Source organism: Mus caroli, unplaced genomic scaffold (assembly GCF_978045245.1).
Source record: "Mus caroli unplaced genomic scaffold, Mus_caroli_1 scaffold_3, whole genome shotgun sequence".
NCBI classification, from domain to species: Eukaryota; Metazoa; Chordata; class Mammalia; order Rodentia; family Muridae; genus Mus; species Mus caroli.
Genome location: NW_028227258.1, coordinates 71,874,085 through 71,894,922, shown reverse-complemented (window position 1 = coordinate 71,894,922; position 20,838 = coordinate 71,874,085). Strand labels below are relative to the sequence as shown.

Sequence of the window (20,838 nt, the reverse complement as noted above, 5' to 3'; positions counted from 1 at the left end):
AAAAGACCATGATGACAGCCCACGACTGAATTTATTACACAAAACCTGACACACAGGAGATTCTAAGTTCAAGATCAGCCTGAACTACACAGTGACTACTAGGCCAGTCAGTGCTACCTACCAAGACTCTGGAGGAAAAAGAAGAAAGAGAAAAGGGAAAGGGGGGAAAAGTTCAAGTCAAGGAGCATCCTGGAAACCTTTAGTCTAGTCTTATACAATCAATATACTGGACCACTGCGCTTAATTCAAGTAAGTAACTCATACTCATAACACTTGTTAGGGATTTGGTGATTTACAACACATCTAAATCAAACTTAATATCCAAAGTTAATTTATTCCTCTAAAACTTAGCAATGCTCATCATCCCTTTGAGGGTTAAACAACCATTTCAAGGGAGGGGGGTGCATATCAGATATCCTGCACGTTAGTTACAATTCATAGTTACAGTGTCAAATGAGTTATGAAAAAGCAAAAAAAAAAATTATTTCTTTATATATAAATGAATATAAGAGTCACCATAACTCAAACTGTACTAAAGGGTCACAGTATTAAGGAGGTTGAGAATGATTGCTCTATGGTCTCATTTGTTAATGTACAAGAATAGTGAAGATGCTAGTTCCTCATGGGGAAGGAAAAACTCAGGTAAGGAAGGCCTCAAAACCTTAGGGGAAAATAAGAGAAGTCAAATCTTTCAGGAAAAGGGTATCATGACAAATATTGGTTAAAGAGAATAAGTAACGTACTGTTCAACCAGCTCTAATACTGGACACAGCCGAGTATTCAAAATGAAGTCTTAAGCCTCACAAAATTAAACAATAAAAAAGTAAACACATTTCCACAGAATGTCGCTAAGTTATCAGACCAAGGAATAGCTAACAATAAGGAACCTAAGTCGACACCCCAAAGCACAGAATGATGCTAGACTGAATGGAAACCACTATCAGGTGGTATAGTTACTCACTGATTCACATCCTTGGATTCATTACCTGTGGCCGCTGCTTGTGCTGTGTCTGGTTTTGGTTTTGAGGTTGTTCCCAGTTTCCCCGGGCTCGGTTAGTGCCCACCGACGTCATCATTTACAGTATATACAAATAACAGTATTTACAAGGAAGAATACTGAAGAGGAAAAAACAGATGGTTAAACATAGGTAAAAAGTTTAAATTCTATTTTATCAGTACTTTACCACCAATTACTTTGCTATTCTCAATAAACCAAGGAAATTCATCTATTTTTTTTAACTCACCTATTTTTATTTTTAATTCACCTACTTTTATTCTTTTTTCTAGTGGTGCTGGGGATCAAACTCAGGCCTTTATATATGCTAGGCAAGCTCTCTACAACTTAGCTACATTTTCAACTCAAGATCCATCATTTAATATATATTTTGGGTTTTAGTGTGAGCTGGCCTCAAACATACTGTAGCAAAACTGACTTTGAAAACCTAATCATCTTTCCTCTACTTCCTGAGTATTGTGACTACAGGTGTGTGCCACTGAAAGAAACATTTTTTTGTTATAGTGTAATAAATATGACTGTTATTACATTTTTGTTCATATGCATCAGTGATAAAACATATGGTTCTGTATGTATAAGGTCCTAGGCTAGGCTAAGTAGGGTTCTACACCTGAAAACATATAAAAGTATATGTGATGTGTTTGAAGATAGTCTATGTAGCCTTGGCTGGCCTCAAACTCATGGCAATCTTCCTGCTTCTTCCTCCCAAGTGCTGTCCCATATGACTTTTTAAAAAAGACATTAGAAACATACTTGATTACTGCTATCTTGCAAATAAGCAAAAATCATTATCAATATTAAAAAACTTTCTAAACATGTGAAAGTATCTGAAGTGTCTTTGACAAAAAGAAAGACAATTAACAAACCCTAAAAATAAATGCCTTCCAGGAGTTGGGCACAGCACATACCTGTAATCCCAGCACTTGGAAAACTGACCAGAGAGGATCATAAATTTGAGGCCAGCCTGGGCAACACAGTAAGATCCTGTCACAAAAGATAGACATGAAAGAAGGAAGGAAGGGAGGAGAGAGGGAGGAAAGGGAAGAAAGGAGGAAGAACCTTCTAGATTAGTCTATAAATCAAAGAAATTGCAGTTTTATAATACTGGATGAACTGTGGGCATAGCTCAGTTAAGGGCCTAGGTTCATAACCATAAAGGGGCTAGAAGGAAAAAAAAAAAATACCCAGTACACATTAAAAACAGTCATAGCCTTACACTGACAAGCTGTGTGTGACTTCTACTACTTAGAAAAGACAAATTCATAACTAGCCTTTTATTTCCAGTTTTAGCTCTTCATGACTAGGGCATGTGTTAGTCCTAGTGACTACCCAGAATCTATTTCCTAGACAGTTAATTCCAACACACTGCCTTTGCAGCTGTCTCAGCTGGTCTCCTATGTATTTTCAAGTAAACAGAATGGCAATTACTCTCCACTACTCACCTTAAAACAAAAGAGAATCCCAAATCTGCCCCCAATCAAATCCACCTATCACCAAGTTTGAAAAGGCTTCTAGGAAATGACTTTAAATTGGATACTGTTTGCAGAATGGCTTCACTTTTTGAAGAGCATAGAACATAGAGCCTTCTCAAAACTAGAACATAGTTTCTGTACTTTCTATCAAATAAGTGTTCTACTAAATTCAAGTTCTCTTTCTTCATATTGTTTTGTAATGTAATCTCAGCTGCTGCTTTGAGTAAACAAAGGAAACATTCATCATCATGATAGTGTGCTCAAAATCAAGTTACTTTTCATTGTTTTATCCCTTTCCAAAGAAGACAAATTTATACTTTCCTGCTCTACATTTTTTTGTTCACTAACGAAACATTATACAAGGTAATTCTAGACTGCCCAGCAGACACTGGATTTTGAGGTCAGGAGAGTTCTAAAGAAATATGCAAGGATTAAGTGGAGACACGAACTTCACCCGTTTCTTGGATAACACAGAAAAAAAAGCTGGCTTTCCTGTAGATAAATCCTTCACCAAGGAGTGTCAATAGGTTGCACAAGTCTTTGTTTTTGATGTGGTTATTAAGAACAAAGACTTCTACTTCATTCCTCATCGCCAACTTAGGTTTTAACAGGCACAGCACTAATTTTTAACCAGTACCTCTTCCCCAACATACATGTACAAAGACCTGTAAATAGTATAGTATTAGGTCACTTTCCCAAGCTAACATTATAGTTGTTTCAATACTTAATTTACAAAAATACAAGTGTTGTTTAACTAAGTACTGGTGGATCCAAAACAGCAATAGTTGGAGGAGAAGAGCTAGAGGAAAAATTGTATTTTAAAATTAGCTATTAGATAATCAATCCCAACCTACTCCTGTTCCTGTGGTTTAAAAATGCTATATGGTTTCTACTCCATGTATATGAATTTTTAAGAATTATACCATAAATATAAGCTGTAAGATTAGTTGTATAGATCACTGCACATTTTACAAGTTAGATGTAAATATATTATAGTCATATCGAAAGATATGTAACTAGCCAGGAAAAAAAAAATCTTTTTAATCAGTCTTGCTTTTAGCTTCCATTTCCCTCTTTGGAAATACTTTGAAATGTGTAACTAAGAAAAATTTAACCCCCTCATTAGTAACAATGAGCAACAGGTCAAAAGTAAATATTCTGGGCAAACCACTTAAGGGCACAGAATTAGTACATTTTAGTAGCAAACAAAGATGAATACCTAGAGTTATACAGTAAAAGTGAGTGGCCTTGTTTTGTGAACTCATAGAAAACCTAAGTACTTAAGGGAAGTGGGATGAGAAAGAAGTATTGGAAACCAAGGGAACACTACAGAACAAGTACAGGTTTCAACAAAGAAGTGCCCTTGACTACATTTTGAAAGCCAGCTACTTAAAAAAATAGCCAGAGAAATTTTACTGAAAAAAATAAACAATAAGTATTTATTGAGAATCTACTACGTGTCCAATCCTTCAGGAAATACAAAAGCAGTGTGACTTAGTTGCTGCTCTCAGGGAGCTTACAATCTAATGTGAGAAACAATTCAGACATTCTGAAGTTGGACTGGGTTGGGTAAGGCTTACCACTTCTAACAGAGAAACTAATTTCCCTAGACCTGTGTCCCATTCCCCAACCACTTTCAATCTAATAGGAGTCTTCCCAGTTAGAAACACTGGGGAATGCCAGTACACTTAGCCCTTCCTCACTATTTTATACAACAGCAGTTATCTCCCATTCACAACAGAAACAATCACTGGGATGATCTATAATTAAAGACAGTGGTGTAGGACCCACAACACAGTCTTATCAACAGATACACATCCAAATATTTTAATCTCTAATGCTGGTTGTCAAACTGACTCATACCCCCCCCTCCCAGCAAGACACAGCAGATATCCCCAACGCAGAATATGGGAGGTGGAGACAAAAAAATAATCTCTCCATTTAGTAGTCAGTGAGTCAAAGGCAAAAACAAATTTAACAAAATCGCCTTTAACTGTTTTTTCTTTCCACAACAACCTACACCAGAGGTTGCTAAATTTTAAGAATCGTGGAAAACAGTCTCTTGTTTTTGACATCACTTTGCAAAACAATTTAGGGGCTGTCCACCAGGTGAAGGGTCTCAAGAAATTTGGAATTCCATTCCCATTATGAGAAAAATGAACAAATGCCCAGTCTAGTGACGTCCCTTAGGCATAACACAATCCACGGGGGCCTCCATGTCCAGCTTCCCAAATAAGATAACTGCTTGGGTAGCCAAAACTACAGTATAGACAACAGGAAGTCAAAGACTGCAGCGAAAATATATTCCACGACCAGGGTCGGTAAGAAAGAAGGCAGGGTAATAAGAGGAGCTGACAAAGAGCCTGGAAATGAACAGAGAGGACAGAAGCCCACGCGCGGAGGATGGGAGACTCACCCCCCTCCGCGCCACATCTAGAGCCCATGGGGCCATTCGCTTCTCTACCTCCCACCCGGAACAAATTAATCCTCCGCACTCCAAACCGAGGGCCACATGGGGGAGTTTGGGGCAGCTCCACCCCATCGCCACCCCCCCTCCGCCCCCAAAACCAGGCCGGATCTGGATCAGAGGCCCAGAGAGGACTGGGGAAGGAGGAGGCCTACTCCAAAAGACACTGACCCTCGTAGACAACCCTACCTCAGGCTGGGCCCAGGCCTCGCTCGCCCGCGCTCTTTCTCGCTCTCCCCCTTCAGGCTCTAGCCGCATGCCCCCCCCCCTCCGGCTGCCCCAAGCCCCGCCCCGGCCACGCTCCCAAATCGAGGCCCCGGCTCTGGCGCGGCCCAGTAGGCCGCGAACCCAACTATAAACAAAACCCCCGGCGGCCAATTCGAGGGGGGGAAGTTGGACGCCCGGGTTCCCAAGACCAGAAGGGAGGGTGTACAGTGGGGAGACACACGGCGTGGGGGGGCCTACCGCGGGACGGGAATACGGAGGGGACAGAGGAAAAGAAGGGAGGGTAAAAAGGGGATCGCGGATTTAAAGGGGCCGCGGACAATACCCGGCCCCGCCGCGTTGCCGCTGCCGCCGCCGCCGCCGCCAACGCCGCTGCGCTCCCAACTTTACCTCAGTCTCCTCCACACTGACACCCCGGGCCGCGCCGCCCCTGTCACGTGATATAAGATTCCCTCCTCCCCACCCCCTCCCTCCTTTTCCCTCTCGCGCTCGCTCTCGCGCCTTCCCCCTCCCACTTGCCTTCCTGCGTCCCTCAGCACGTGACGCGAAAGGGCCGCGCACGTCAGCGTGCGCGCGCCTCCCCGCCACGAAACACTGCTCTTGAGTTCCGCGCGCCCGCCCCGCCCCCGCCCCCGCCCCGCCGCTCACGGCTCCGCCTCCATCACGTGACTCCAGTACGGCCTCGGCTTCCTCTTACTGGCGTAGTTCCGCGTCTCCGCACTCCCAGGTTCCTTTGCAGGCGTAAGTCACGTGGCGGAGGCGGGGCGGTAAATAGGACAGGAAGGTCCTATGATTAACTAGCGCCCCCATCCACCATGTTTTCTGACGGACTCTAGCCTGTTTTTTTTTTTTTTTAAATCGAAAACCATATAGAAATGTTCGGAGAGCTCCAGGGAACCTAGGTGCCCTGGCTTCGGCAGAACCTGCGCTAACGCTCAAGCGCGGCGGGACTGTCCTAGCAAGTGTTCCGGGAGAGAGAGACGATGGCGTCTAGTAGTAACTGGCTTTCTGGAGTGAATGTCGTGCTGGTGATGGCGTACGGGAGCCTGGTGAGATCCCCATTCTATTCCTCTTGTGGCGTTTGTCTGAGTCCGGACCCTCTGAGCCGGACTCCTGAAAAGAAGGCTCCTGAGCCGTTCTGTCTTCCTTCTTCAGCCACTTAACTTGCTTTGTTTCTGGACTTCCGAATTGTATCCGTAGACAGTCTGAGATCTTTAAGTCAAAGCTGCCTGGCTCTGAATAAGAACCCTCCCTCTTAAATTCTAGGGCCCAGATTAACATGCCTCTCTGTTACTAGCCCCTGACCCACCTCCGTCCTTAGCGACCTGGCTTAGCCCCAAAGCATCCAGCTCTGAAGACCTAAACCCAGGGATTTTGGAAGTGAACATTTTAAAAAATTATTGTTATTACTAAAATGGTTCTAATCTTTTTGGGCAGGTATTCGTACTGCTGTTTATTTTTGTGAAGAGACAAATCATGCGCTTTGCAATGAAATCTAGAAGGGGACCTCATGTTCCTGTAGGACACAATGCCCCCAAGGTAGGTCACTAGAGTGCTAGGTAAACCTGTTCTTTGGCACAAGGAGATTTTTCTCGGACTTTAAAAGAAGACTTTTATTCATATGCTTCCTTTCATTTTCCCCTCTACAGTCTGAGCAATAACTTCCTGTTCACTGCTGCTCCACAACATGTACCTTAAGATTTAAACCAATTCAGCTGTAAAATGTCTCTCATCTTCAACTTAAATTACCAAATGTTTCATGTTGCTTTAGTTTAAGCGTGATGCTGGGAACAGTTACAGTTGGTTCCAGCGTTGTGAGAATGGTTGCCTTTGCAGAATTTTAAAGATGCCCATTGTGCTTGCTTAGAATGCAGAAGACTGGGTTTAATCCTTGACACTACCGAAAGCAAGTGGCAATAATCACCTAAGTTCCACTTTTCAAGTCAAACCTAAAGCCAAAGAAATTACCTAACAACTTTTTAATGTTGTTATTGTTCTTTGTTTTGTATTTTGAGACATACTGAGCACACTATTGTAACCCAATAGCTCTCACCACATAACCTCAAAGCAGCCCTCCAGCAAGGATAGTACAAGTGATGAGATTACCAAGATAATGTGCCACATCAGACTGCATCTACAAATTAAATAATCGTGCTGGGCTTGGTAGAGCATTCCTTTAATCCCAGCACTCAGGCAGAGACAGGTGGACTCTGAGGCCAACCAGGTCTACAGAGCTAGTTCAGGACAGCCAGGACTATGTAGAGAAACCTTGAAATGAAAAAACAAAAAAAAAAAAATAGTAAAAGTAAATAATCTAGTAGTGTCTAAACTTTCTCCTTAAGTGCTTTTTTTTTTTTTTTTTTTTTTTTTGGTTTTTCGAGACAGGGTTTCTCTGTGTAGCCCCGGCTGTCCTGGAACTCACTTTTGTAGACCAGGCTGGCCTCGAACTCAGAAATCCACCTGCCTCTGCCTCCCGAGTGCTGGGATTAAAGTTAAGTGCTTTGCTTTTCTTGGCTTTAAGAAAAATGTCTTCTAATGGAACTTTGTCTATTGAGAAACCTGTTGGTATATATAACTACCATCTGATATTAAAACTCAGGTTTCAGGGCTGGGCAGTTGGACATATTCCTTTAATCCCAGCACTCAGGAGGCAAAGGCAGGAGAATCTGTAATTTTGAGGCCAGCCTAATCTACAGAGTGATCTCTAGGACAGTCAGGACTCCACAAAGAAAACTTGTCTGGAAAAAAAAAAAAAAAAAAAACAAAGACCCTTAAGTTTCAAATAGCTATCTCAAACCTAGTATACATAAGTCAGAAATCTTTTGTGTATATGTGTACACTTATATGTAAGTAGGTATGCATGCATGTGTGTTTGTATGGAAGCCACACTGTGACATATTCCATTTTCTTCAGTTGCTCTCCACCTTAATTTTAAAGTCAGGGTCTTCACTAAGCTTGGGTTTTGCCAATTTCACTATACTGCCTGGCCTCCTGTCCCCATCTCCTTTGAATTCTTTTTGTTGGTGGTTGGTGTTTTTCCAACTGGATCTCCTGTGTCTTTGGCTAGATCTGGATTTGTAGATAACCCTGGCATTGAACTGGCCCTCCTGCTTTCGGTTCTGAGGTGCCAAGGTTATAAGCATGCACTGCCATGCGTGGTTTATGTGGTGCTGGAGACTGAACCCAGGAACTTGGTGTGTGCTAGACAATTGCTCTGACAACTGAGATAGCACCCCCTGTTCTAAGTCAGAATCCCTACATCCCATTGCCATCTCCATCATGCTTTTACTTTTAATAAGACACCCAGGGACTTTACTACCAACTTCCTTTTCTATGACTCCCCATTATCAGCATCAGGCTCTATTGACTGACTTTCATAACTTTGCATATACTCTCACTGACTAAAAATGGTCTTCATTTGGCTCTCTTGTTCATCCCTTTTTGGCTTTTTGAGACCAGAGTCTCTTACAGGCTAGGCTGGCCTCTAGAACACAAAGTTGGCCATGAATTCCTGATCTTCCTCTGTGTCTTGACTGCTGGAATTACAGGCACACATTAAAATACCCAGCTCCTTAGTTTAAATGGTAGTTAAAAAGTTTTTTTTCCTAAAGAGTGGAATGTGTATTACATATTTTTGCTTGTTTGGGTTTGGTTTGTTTGTTTTTTCTCCTTTGGAGACAGGGTTTCTCTGTGTAGCCTGGCTGGCCTGGAACTCACTTTGTAGACCAGGCGGTCCTCAGAAATCCAATAATCTCACACAATGACACACCTAGGCCAACACTTCCTAATAGTGCCACTCCCTGGGCCAAGCATTTATGAACCACACCATTCTTTGATATTTCTCTGTTTCATATTAGTTTATATGCTCTGTCCCCTTTACAACTTGTTGGGAAACAGAATACAAGATAGTGATGATGTATTCTTTCCTGAATGCACAGGACTTAAAAGAGGAGATCGATATTCGACTATCCAGAGTTCAAGATATCAAGTATGAACCCCAGCTCCTTGCAGATGATGATACCAGACTACTGCAGCTGGAAACCCAGGGGAATCAAAGTATGTGACAAGCTCCTGAAAGATGTTTCACTGAGGAGTCCCACAGCTTTAGAATTCCTCTATTAGAAATGTCAACACCTATAACAAAACTTTATGGTCCTAAGTTATTGGATATATGCTAGATACAAGGAGGCAGTTTATTAATTCACTGTAATCTTGGAATATTTTGCGAGTGATCACTGAGACTAGTCTTTTTCTCAATAGGTTGCTACAACTATCTATACAGAATGAAAGCTCTAGATGCCATCCGCGCCTCTGGTGAGTTAGCTGATAAGGTACACTCTAGAATCCAAACCTATGGAACAGAACGATGAGCCATTTCTTCTGAAGATTTATTTTGAGAGCGCTATGTTAAAAGAAACCAGTTTGGGTATGCAAGTGTGGTGACACACACCTGTAGTCCCACAGCTTAGGAGTAAGCAGGCAAATCTCAGTGAGTTAAAGGCCAGCTTTGTCTACTAAGGCAGTTCCGGGACATCCAGGGCTAGCTACATGAGAGATCCTCTCTCAAAGACTAATCACCTCAGTTTGCTCTGTCTGTCTGTCTGCCTTCCTTCCTTTCACTTTCTGCCTGTCTTTTCTTGTTTTGTTTTGAAACAAGGGTTCTCTGTGTAGCCCTGGCTGTCCTAGAATTCAATCAGTAAACCAGGCTGACCTCACACTCAGAGATGCACCTGCCTCTGCCTCCCAAGTGCTGGGATTAAAGCCCTGCACTACCACCTCTTGGTGGGTAATTGTTTCTTCTTCTGAGTGTCTGAATTGTTTTGGTTTGGTTTTTTGTTTGTTTGTTTGTTTTGTATTGTTTTAATTTGGAGAGGAGTCACATAGCTAAGGACAACCTTGGCCTTAAGAGCCTCCTGCTTCTACCTCCCAAATACTGTGGTATTGTGCTACGACACCGAGTATATTTGGTGTGGTCAAACCCAGAGCTTCTGGTGTGCTCAATCAGCGTACAAACGACTGAAGTATATCTCTAGCCTAGTTTATGGTTTCTTTTTTTTCTAGTTTTTGTTTTGGAGAACTTGTTGGTTGGTTTTGATTTTTTTTTTTTTTTTTTGATTTATTTGTTTTGTTTTTCGAGACAGGGTTTCTCTGTGTAGCCTTGGCTGTCCTAGAACTCACTCTGTAGACCAGGCTGGCCTCAAACTCAGAAATCCACCTGTCTCTGCCTCCCAAGTGCTGGGATTAAAGGTGTGCGCCACCACTGCCCGGCTTTGTTTTTTTGTTTTGTTTTTAAGACAAAGTCTTGATATTAGCCTTCAATTCAGAGATCTACTGCCTTTGCCTGCTAGTACTGGGATTAGACATACCCCACCATTCTCTGTCCTTATTTTTATACTATGTGTATTGTGTGCTTGCATGGGTTCAATGTGTACTATTTGTGTGCAAGAGGCCAAAAAGAGCAATCAGATCCTCTGGATCTGGAATTCTGGGTAGCTGTGAGCATCTAAACCCAGGCTGCTGCAAGTGTATTGCAGTGAGCAGTGCTGTTAGCTGCTGAGCTCTCTAGCCTCCAGTTTGTTTTAGACTTTGGGGTGGGGGTGCTTTTTGGTGTGTTGTTTTGTTTTTCCCGGGGTTTTGTATTGTGGATGTTGGGAGAGTTTAAACTTCTTCTCCTGAAACCTTTAGTTTTATAAATTAAGTGATGATAATTGTTTTCCCTCAAAAGGAATTGGGAAATGTAGCATCCGCATTTTCACTAAGTCCAAGGGTCAGCGGCACAGTAAAGGATGCTGATGCTATCAGATATCACTGGCATAGATCTTAGAGCTCTGCAGTGACTACCCAAAGAACCACTTGGGCATACCTCTGATCTTAACTCTTATTAGATTTTTTTTCTTTTTTTTTTTTTTTTCTTTTCTTTTTTTTTTTTTTGGCAACTCGTTATTCATGTCATTAGACACAATCTTATTAGCGTATATAAACTTTACAAGACACAGGGTTTCAGCTGGGCATGGTGGCACACGCCTTTAATCTCAGCACTCGGGAGGCAGAGGCAGGCGAATTTCTGAGTTCGAAGCCAGCCTGGTCTACAAAGTGAGTTCCAGGACAGCCAGGACTACACAGAGAAACCCTGTCTCGAAAAACCAAAAAAAAAAAAAAAAAGACACGGGGTTTCTTGATGATAATTACAACTATTTCTAAGTTTGGAAAAGGCAGGGAGCAGAGGTGTCATTGTGCTATTGTCTTCTCAGAGATCCCGTTTCATGCTGAAGGCCGGCACCCCTGTTCTTTACTGGGTAAGAATTTCCGCTCCTACTTGCTAGATCTGCGAAATACTAGCACTCCTTTCAAGGGTGTTGGCAAGGCCCTCATTGATACTCTCCTGGATGGATATGAGACCGCCCGCTATGGGACAGGGGTAAGTTGGACTGTTGGTTTTCCCTTCGAGGAACTAAGGGGATGAAATGCTTCAGACACAGCGATTGATTCCTCCTTTCTGTCTCCTAAGGTCTTTGGCCAGAGTGAGTACTTGCGATATCAAGAGGCCTTGAGTGAGCTGGCCACTGTGTGAGTATGGTGGGGACCTGAAAGAAGGCTAGTTAGACATATATGTACAGTAAGGAGAAAAATCACAAGGTCTAGGCCAGACCAGGCTGTATCTAAACTAAGTAAATAAGTAAACAAAAGTATAGGAGAATACAGAAGCGCTAGACTGTTCTCATAAAACTTGCCAGGATTAAATACAAAAGTGGATATTTTGCTCTATAAGCTAGCAAGAGAAACTTCTACTTTGTGTGCATATCTTGGGTTTTATTCTTGTTTTGGGTTTTATTTTTTTGTCTACCCCACTAAAATGTCAAATAAATAAATCTTTTTTAAAAAGCCAGGCATTGGTGGCGCACGCCTTTAATCCCAGCACTCGGGAGGCAGACGCAGGTGGATTTCTGAGTTTGAGGCCAGCCTGGTCTACAAAGTGAGTTCCAGGACAGCCAGGGCGACACAGAAACCCTGTCTGGAAACCACCTCCCACCCCCCCCAAAAAAATGGTATAGCTAGGAATGAGTTTTTTCAGCACTTAGGAATTCCTCTGTTCTAGGGTCCTCTTTGTGCTTTGGTCCAATAAAAGTAAGATTTTTTTTTTTTAAACCATGTAGTGCAATGTGAACCTGTCTTTAAAGAAAGAAAATCAGTAGGAAGTCAGTGTTTAAGCATTTGTTTAAAAAGAATCTGACAGGTGAATGCTTTAAAGTAGTTTTATTATGCCACTTAGGCAAATTGTGAATGAACATGTATATTGAAAAAGGAAAGCCAATCTAGAGTTAGTTTCCAGGGTCTGAGGATATAATTCAGTTAGTAGAAGGCTTGCCAAACATGCACAGCCAGGGCATTTGACACCAACTTCTGATGCCTTAAGGTTTCTGCAAATGTATTGTACACATAAGCTTGCAGGCACATACACACAAATAAGAAATCTTGAAAGAAGTTAGACAGGAAACGTGTTAAAAATTCACTTGAAGCCGGGCGTGGTGGCGCACGCCTTTAATCCCAGCACTCGGGAGGCAGAGGCAGGCGGATTTCTGAGTTCGAGGCCAGCCTGGTCTACAAAGTGAGTTCCAGGACAGCCAGGGCTATACAGAGAAACCCTGTCTCGAAAAACCAAAAAAAAAAAAAAAAAAAAATTCACTTGAAATATAGATGCTGATTTCACTGTGATCTAAGTAGTTAGAGAAGGGGATATAGAATGATGATTGCTGGGATGTAATCAATATAGACTTAAGTTTTGTAAAATGGAAAGCATTCTGAAAGCTAACTGTATAAAATTATGATTGTACTTAACTATCAAAGCATATACTTGAAAATAGCCAGGTGCACGCCTTTAATCCCAGCACTTGGGAGACAAAGGCAGGCGGATCTCTGAGTTAGGGGCCAGCCTGATCTACAGAGTGAGTTCCAGGACAGCCAGGACTGCACAGAGAAACCCTGTCTTGAAAAAAAATAAAATATCTCGTTTCTAGAAAGGTTTGATGGATAATAATGGAAGAATATAGGCTTTGAAATGTGATAAATCTATCTATCTATATAATAGCATAAAAGGTAATTATTAGACTCTTGGTTCTTAACCTGCAAAGTCAATGTTACAATACTGGAGATACTAGGGTGTTGGTAAATGAACTGTGGCAAGTCACTAAGTACTGTGTGTCTTATAATGTGGTCTGTATCCAATAGTTTGATTTTATTTTTAATATTTCCTTCCCTTTGCACTGGGAAATTACTGATATACAAATGTTAAGCAGTCATCAAAGTTAAAAGCTTTCTGTAAGCAAAGCATGATAAAAGCTGGTGCCAAGCCAGGCAGTGGTGGCGCATGCCTTTAATCCCAGCACTTAGGAGGCATAGGCAGGTGGATTTCTGAGTTCGAGGCCAGCCAGGGCTATACAGAGAAACCCTGTCTGGACCCCTCCCCAACCCCCCCCCAAAAAAAAGCTGGTGCCAGATGTAATGGCCCACTTTCCTATAACGCCAGCCTCACCTGCATAGTAAGACCCTTTCTGTCCCTTCTCTCTCTCTACATCCCAAGAAAGGATTAAAATTTGGATTCTCTGATAATATAAATTATCAAATTGTTTTACTAATGAGTTGTTTGGGCTTTGTGTTTTGTTTGTTTTGTTTTGTTTTAAGGGGGGGGTCATTTTGGGATGCATTGAGTCGGGGCAGACTTGCTATGTAGACCAAACTGGCTTTGAATTTGTGACATCCTCTGCCCCCTGAATTACAGGTCTATGCCACTATACCTTGCTTAGTAACTGGTAAAATAGATCAGATGATTTTTGCTGCATTTATGGGGTGGAGTAATTTCTGAATTGTATTTTGGGATTTTTTTGTTTTTAAGATTCATTTTTCATTAGTTTTAGTTAAGCATGTGTAAAGGTTCTGGCCTGAGCCGGGCATTGTGGCGCATGCCTTTAATCCCAGCACTCGGGAGGCAGAGGCAGGCGGATTTCTGAGTTCGAGGCCAGCCTGGTCTACAAAGTGAGTTCCAGGACTATATACAGAACTATATAATATACAGAGAAACCCTGTCTTGAAAAACCAAAAAAAAAAAAAAAGGGTTCTGGCCTGGAGCTAGATACTTCACGTGGTTGCCAGAACTTGAACTCTGGTCCTCTGGAGGAGCGGTATATGCTACTAACCAAGGAGTCATCTCTCCAGCCCCTTTTCTGCTAGTTCTCATTCTGTCCATGCCTGCTATATATTCTTCAGGGTCAAAGCACGAATTGGAAGTTCTCAGAGACAACACCAGTCAGCAGCCAAAGACCTAACTCAGTCACCTGAAATGTCGCCAACAACAATCCAGGTCACATACCTGCCCTCCAGTCAGAAGAGCAAACGCCCTAAGCACTTCCTCGAACTGAAGAGCTTTAAAGACAACTATAACACACTGGAGAGCACTCTGTGATGGAGCTGCACACGTGCCAGCTGTGCAGCACTCGGGATGTCTGGTTCAGCACACCCAGACTTGATTGGCCAAAGCATTCTTACAGAACAGTGTCTAAAAGGTCATTCCCAACCCTTTCTGATATTGACTAAGACCTCAGTATCTCCCAGTAGCACTTCTTCTGGATCTGAATTCAAATGTCACTCTTAACATTTCTGTTGATGCTTCTTTGAAAATTTTCGCTTGATTTTGACTGTTAATCACCTACCCTGTTCAATGCTGTTTAATCCCAAAAATGTAAGTTGAGATGAGGTGTCTTCTGTGTCTACCCCATTGCACTCAACTGAATAGAAATATTTGGGTTTAGAACATCTCAAATTTGATTGGTGGGAAAGTCAGGACCTCGTGGGAAAAAGAGATTGAGAAAGTGGGTAGAATGTCCTTTAGAATTTTGTTGCTCCATTTAAACCAGGTGTATTGTGACATGAACATGACTTTCCTAAAGTGGAAGGATCTGTCCCCACCTTCACCCAATCCTTAGGACAAGTATAAAGGGGCATTCTGGCACTTGGCATAACCTATGCCACGATGGTGAGATAATGTGAAAAAGTGGTATCCTCTGATGTCAGCGTATTAGTCTCAGTTTACAAAGTACTTAATAAAACTAACTACTGTAAAACCATGAATCATTTCTTTAGAGCAACAGGCATTTGATGTGTGCTTACATTTTCCTTACGGGACATAGGGTGTGGAGTGTTGCTGCCAGAACTGATTGGATTGTGTGTCTGGATCTAAACTACTGATAGTCTGAAATTCCAACAGAAGAAATCCTGGACTAGGGACTGTGTGGCTCATGCTCATAGCCTGGCCTTGTCACTAATAGAAAGCTGGAGAACCAGGATTCCCTTCAGGTCACTAGGGCAACAGGCCCAAGTAACCAGTCAACTGCCAGGACTAGGGTCATTGTTGGATGCCTAAATGTTGCTATGACTACTGAAACCTTGGTGACCAAACTAAACAGAAAGGAGAGCCTTCCCAGTGTCCCTAAACTTAGCAAGCATGTCTGTAGTAGATATGTCTGCAGAAAAAATGACAAAACTAGAAGAGGTACGGAGGGTTGGAAGGAGGGTTGGGAGTTGGTGGAGGAGTTTTCTTTGATATGGTTCCGGGTTATTTTACCCAAAGTACACCATTCCCGAGAAAGGCCCTTGGAAGCATAAGGGAGAGTTGGCAGTAGACGGGGAACTGCTTGTGGAACAGAGTGCCTGTTTGCATGAGTCCCTCTGGCTCCTGTAGTTTCTCTTCAGTCTGCTTTCAAGATGTGGAGCTTTCCCACTTGCCCCTAGGAAGCTCACTACTTCATTCCTCAAAAAGTGGGTACTAGTGGTACGCTTCTAGCAATCCAGGAGATCAACAGAACTCCCTTCTCTTGCAGAATTTGCAAAGAGCCGTGGCACTTAAGAAGACTGTTGACAGGTAATCTGTTTTCATCTGCTCTTATCAGTTTGTATTTTCTGCTCTCCTCTCCCTGAGCCACCACCGAAATATGCTCTCCGTGAGGACTCCTCAAGAAGGAAAACAAAGAGCAGAGAGAAAAGTAGTGAAAGGAGATGAGCCTCGTCTCTCTCTGCCCCTGCTTCCCATCCCCTGCAGAAAAGGCACGAGGGTTTGTTGTTTTGCCTTTCTTTTTTTGGATGTTCATGTGTTTCTCACCTGGCTTTGTACTGATTATACATCAGGTATTTCATCAGTTAGTGAACAAGTGACAGTCCCTGGCAGGTTGAACTGCAGATTTCACCTGCTAACATTGTGATGTTTGTGGCACTGGGGTATACTGAATCCAGGGCTTTGTGCATGGAAGCATTCTATCACCAGCTGTACCTCCAATCTTTCTTTTCTTTTTTTTTTTTTTTTTTAAGTGCTGGCAGAAGCAGCACAGAGAGGCCCATACCCATAATCTCGGTGCTTGGATGAGCATGAATCTGAGGCCAGCCTAAACTAACTTGTGACTGATAGACTCTCAACCCCAAAGGGAGGCGCAGTTTGGTGGTATTTGCTCTTTAATTTCAACACTATGGGCAGAGATGGGGCTCTCTTGAGTTTGTGCCCAGACTAGTCCACATAATTCCAGAGAATCAGGACTCTATAGTGAAAAGAAGCCTTTTAAAGGAGGGCACAGATAGCTCACTTATAGACTGCTTGCCTAGCTTGCACAGGACTTGGATTTATTTTCCAACAGGCATCAGAAGTTCTGGGTTAGCTACAATGTGAGCTGGAACCCAGTTTGGGTACATAAAAATGTTTTTGTTGTTGGTTTTTATTTTAGTTGCTAGGCAGTGGTAGTGCATGACTTAAACACAGCACTCTGGGTGCAGAGGCAGGTTGTTCTAGGGCTCCACAGTGAAACCCTGTCTGAAAATAAAGGGTGGGATGGGGACAGGGGAGGGGGACAGTGAACTAAGACCCAGAACAAGGTGACACAACTGAGTTTCTTTCTCTGTGTACTATAACAGCTGATCTGCATCTGACTCTATTCATGGTAAGAGCTCAGTAACAGTCCACACTAGATCCTTTTTTTTTTTTAAGATTTATTTATTTTTTATTATATGTAAGTACACAGTAGCTGTCTTCAGACACTCCAGAAGAGGGTGCCAGATCTTGTTACGGATGGTTGTGAGCCACCATGTGGTTGCTGGGATTTGAACTCTGGACCTTCGGAAGAGCAGTCGTGTGCTCTTACCCGCTGAGCCATCTCACCAGCCCCCCACACTAGATCCTAAGTCAGTTCAAAGCAGCCGCATTTGTCAGGGTGGGTCCTTACTACTAACTCACCAGTTTAATTCCCACCCCTACACCTGGGACAGGTGGCGGAATTATCATGTTCACTGTATGTGGCAGACGACATTGGACCAACGGAGAAACATATTTGCTGCCCTAAGGATGAAGGATACTAAGGAACAGGAACTAGCACTGTCTAACAAACAGCTACTAGTGGTGAGTTCTAGGAGGGCAGCCTGGAGTCTTCCCCTTTGCTGCTGTGTGTTCCTGCCAGCCAGGATATCAAATTCCTCTCTCTCTCTCTCTCTCTCTCTCTCTCTCTCTCTCTCTCTCTCTCTCGACTTAACCATATCATTTGCCTCTGAGATTCTTTTTCATTATTTTATCAGAACATTAACATCACATGTCAAAGTTCTTTTTCAGTAAGTGATTATTTTTAAATTTCCATATTTGCAGATGAGATACTGTTTTAGTTTTGGGTTATTAAAGCTTTGTTTTCTTGGGTTCTTTGGGTTTGGTTTTGTTTGAAACAGGATCTCACTTTGCAGCTGTAGCTGACCTGGAACTTGCTAATAAGTAGGCCAGGCTAGCCTCCCTGAACTCAGCGCTCCACCTGCCTCTTGCCTCCTGCATGCTGGGATTAAAATGCATCACTACATCTAACCAGGGGTCTTATTTTATGTATTTATTTTTAAGACAGGGTCTGGCTCTGTATCACAGGATGGCCTGGAACTTGCAGACATCAAGCCTCGAATATACTGGAATTATAGGCGTGTCTCCCCAACCCCCACCCCAGCTGCAAGTGACACATTTCCAATTCCCAATGCATCATAGTCTTCACTGATTTCGTTCAGTGAGAGCCTAAGCCGCTGTTTCTCCTCCTGGGGGACAGATGTGATGTCACTCTTATTTTCTTGAGTACCTAGCAGATTTTCTAGTTCATGGTGCATTCTCAGCAAAATATTTGTTGAACCATGAGTCTCTGCCTAAGGGAAGGGAAATTAGGTAGGCTTCCCCTCTTTTTTTTTTTTTTTTTTTTTTTAGATTACATTAAATGCAGGTTTATTGGAAAGGTGCTCTCGGGCAAGTTCACTGGCCCCAAGGACTGAGGCTAGGGGAGTCACAATCCACACTTTCTTCTACTGCCTCCTTTTATGTCCCAGCTAAGTCCAGGTCCAACAGAACACAGGGATGGGAAAGACAACCAGAGTCTGAGAAGAGGTGTTGAAGAGCCGACACCAAACACTTATTGCCTTTCCTACCAGGTCCGTCAAGCTGCATTACACGAGCTGTTTGAAAAGGAGTATCAGCAGTACCAGCAGGAACTCAATCAGATGGGCAAAGCTTTTTATGAGGAAAGACTCTGACAGCTGCCAAGACACTGTTCTTCCACCTCATCATGCCTGCTAAGCAAGCCTTCATGCTTTACCCTGAGCTTCCCAAAACACACCTGGACCTGGAACTTAAATCTTTTTCACAATTTTGTCAACCTAAGTGTTGCCTCTGGACACAAGAGTGACACCTTGTGGTCAGTGTGGGGTATGCACTGTGGCAGGAAGAGAGATTATATACAGTGTCTGGTTTTTAAAATCTGATTTGGTTTAACAAATAAAGCTAGCTCTTAAAGGTTCAGATTTGGGCTAGTGAGATGGCTCAGCAGGTAAGAGCACTGACTGCTTTTCAGAAGGTCCTGATTTCAAATCCCAGCAACCACATGGTGGCTCACAACCACCCATAATGAGATCTGATGCCCTCTTCTAGTGTGTCTGAAGACAGGTACAGTGTATTTACATATAATGATAAATCTTTAAAAAAAAAAAAAAAGTTCAGATTTAGGCCACAGGGCTTATTCTCAGCCTAAATTCGTGGACAAAAACCATGTTTAATGGCTATTAATCTGTAGGCACTGTGGTGCTTGAGTGTCAGGAGGCCCCAGGTGTGTGTTTAAAAGTCATCTCATTGTGAAACCATGGATTAGCCTGAATTCCCACTCCTACTTTACAGAACTGAGGCCTCCAAACTCTAATCCCTCTAGGCATTTGGCTCGCAGTGGAGCAGGTGTCAAGTATCAAGCAGTAAGTTTGAGGAGCTGGAAAGATCATGTCTATTCTCAAGGTGTTTGACACTGAAAATCCTGGAAAGTATGCACCTGTAGGTCACAGAGATGCAAATGACATTCAGAGACCCCCATTTTATAGCCTGTCGCTGCCTTAAGAACATGTCCTCTGAAGTAATGGCATATATATATTGGTTTTTGAGACAGGGTTTCTCTGTGTAGCCTCGGCTGTCCTGAAGCTCTGTAGACCAGGCTGACCTCGAACTTATTAATCTGCCTGCCTCTGTCTCCCAAGTGCTGGGATTAAAGGTGTGCGCCACTACCACCCGGCAATGGCTAATATTTTAAATTCAGCTTCCATCGATAGTGCTGCGCTCAGGCATGTGTGCCAAGGGATCTTTTCCTACCCTCAGTTTTGTGTGGCTGTCTGCACTGCAAAGTTCACATTCTCGTCCTTTCTCCTTCCAGTCTGTCTCTAGCCTGCATCCCTTACCAAAAGCCTGTAATTTTCATTAGCTGTCGGGAGCTACTACTTCTTGTCCCTCCATATCCCACCCATGAAAAGCACAAGCTTTAGGGTCAGGTATAGGTTCACAGTATCAGAACATCGTTCCTCTTCTGGAAACGACAGACTCTCCTAGGATTTTCCTTGGGATTAAATAAGTAGGTAGACAGCACAAGCCCAGTGATTGACCTAAAATAGCCTCATTATATTTCTCTGTAACCCAGGGCCCTTTTCTGTGGTCCTGCAGTTAACGCACATCCAGTTAAATGTCATCTCTTTTGATCCCATTCTTCCCTCTTTGCCTTCAATGCCACTGCTTCCTAATCCCTTGTCATTAGTAGCTGGTCATGGATACTTTCATTAAATGAGTTGGAGCTACAGGCTGGTGGGGAAAGCAGGCTTTGAACAGGAGTTACAGGTGCGGCATGTATTTTGTAGATGAAGTCACAAAACGCCACCTGGATTTTGATTGACAAGACTAACTGAATCCTTCTGTCTGTCCCTGGCCTGTGTTAGTCTGGTCTGTACCCTCTTAGCCTCTTTAATCTTCCTTCTGATCTGTCTCCTGGGCCACCTGCTGATTACCAGCTAGTATGGCCTAGAGTTAATAGAATGGACAGATCTGGTTTTCAGTGTTGACTTTTTCGCTTAGTTTGGTCTAGTCCAATTTTTAATATTCTGAGGAGGGGGTGACTGGAGAAATGGCTCAGTGATTAGGAGCACTAGCTACTCTTGCAAAGAGCCCAGATTCAATTCCTAACATCTATACGGCTACTCAACAGTTGTCTGGTTGCAGTTCCAGAGTATCCAGTGCCCTTTCCTGACCTTGGCAGGGACCAGACAAACTCATGGTACACAGACATGCAGATAAAACACCCATGCAT

At 42.9% G+C, this 20,838-nt stretch overlaps 3 protein-coding genes across 36 annotated transcripts in view; 2 read left to right on the top strand and 1 right to left on the bottom strand.

Moving 5' to 3' along the window:
- Nucleotides 1–5,671, bottom strand: part of Ubap2l (ubiquitin associated protein 2 like) — a 56,763-nt gene extending 51,092 nt beyond the window's left edge. For 31 of the 33 annotated variants that reach the window (XM_021157404.3, XM_021157414.3, XM_085835712.1 and 28 more), the window contains exons 1-2: nucleotides 5,570–5,671; nucleotides 987–1,116 (exon numbers count right to left, since the gene is read on the bottom strand). In XM_021157404.3, the coding sequence (XP_021013063.1) occupies nucleotides 987–1,076 (90 nt within the window). In that variant the 5' untranslated portion in view covers nucleotides 1,077–1,116; nucleotides 5,570–5,671. Of the gene's footprint in view, nucleotides 1–986; nucleotides 1,117–5,143; nucleotides 5,178–5,504 lie in introns of those variants that run through there. The other 2 variants (XM_021157396.3, XM_021157394.3) reach the window with 2 other exon arrangements.
- A 248-nt stretch (nucleotides 5,672–5,919) lies between these two features.
- Nucleotides 5,920–17,585, top strand: Ltap1 (lipid transport auxiliary protein 1). 2 transcript variants are annotated; one of them, XR_015046699.1, is made up of 9 exons: nucleotides 5,920–6,228; nucleotides 6,617–6,718; nucleotides 9,118–9,235; nucleotides 9,440–9,493; nucleotides 11,431–11,597; nucleotides 11,688–11,746; nucleotides 14,441–14,736; nucleotides 16,051–16,091; nucleotides 17,480–17,585. XR_015046699.1 is itself a non-coding variant. In XM_085835708.1 (7 exons), exons 1-7 carry the CDS (start codon nucleotides 6,163–6,165, stop codon nucleotides 14,634–14,636), a joined length of 762 nt encoding a protein of 253 aa, XP_085691834.1. In that variant the 5' UTR covers nucleotides 5,920–6,162; the 3' UTR covers nucleotides 14,637–15,294. The 2 variants fall into 2 exon arrangements, 1 of the variants encoding a protein (XP_085691834.1); XM_085835708.1 differs by lacking the exons at nucleotides 16,051–16,091; nucleotides 17,480–17,585 and having other exon boundaries at nucleotides 14,441–15,294.
- Cfap141 (cilia and flagella associated protein 141) lies at nucleotides 15,593–19,148 on the top strand. The gene is made up of 4 exons (XM_021158587.3): nucleotides 15,593–15,722; nucleotides 16,051–16,091; nucleotides 17,480–17,609; nucleotides 18,659–19,148. Exons 1-4 carry the CDS (start codon nucleotides 15,675–15,677, stop codon nucleotides 18,758–18,760), a joined length of 321 nt encoding a protein of 106 aa, XP_021014246.1. The 5' UTR covers nucleotides 15,593–15,674; the 3' UTR covers nucleotides 18,761–19,148.
- The last annotated feature ends 1,690 nt before the right edge of the window (nucleotides 19,149–20,838 follow it).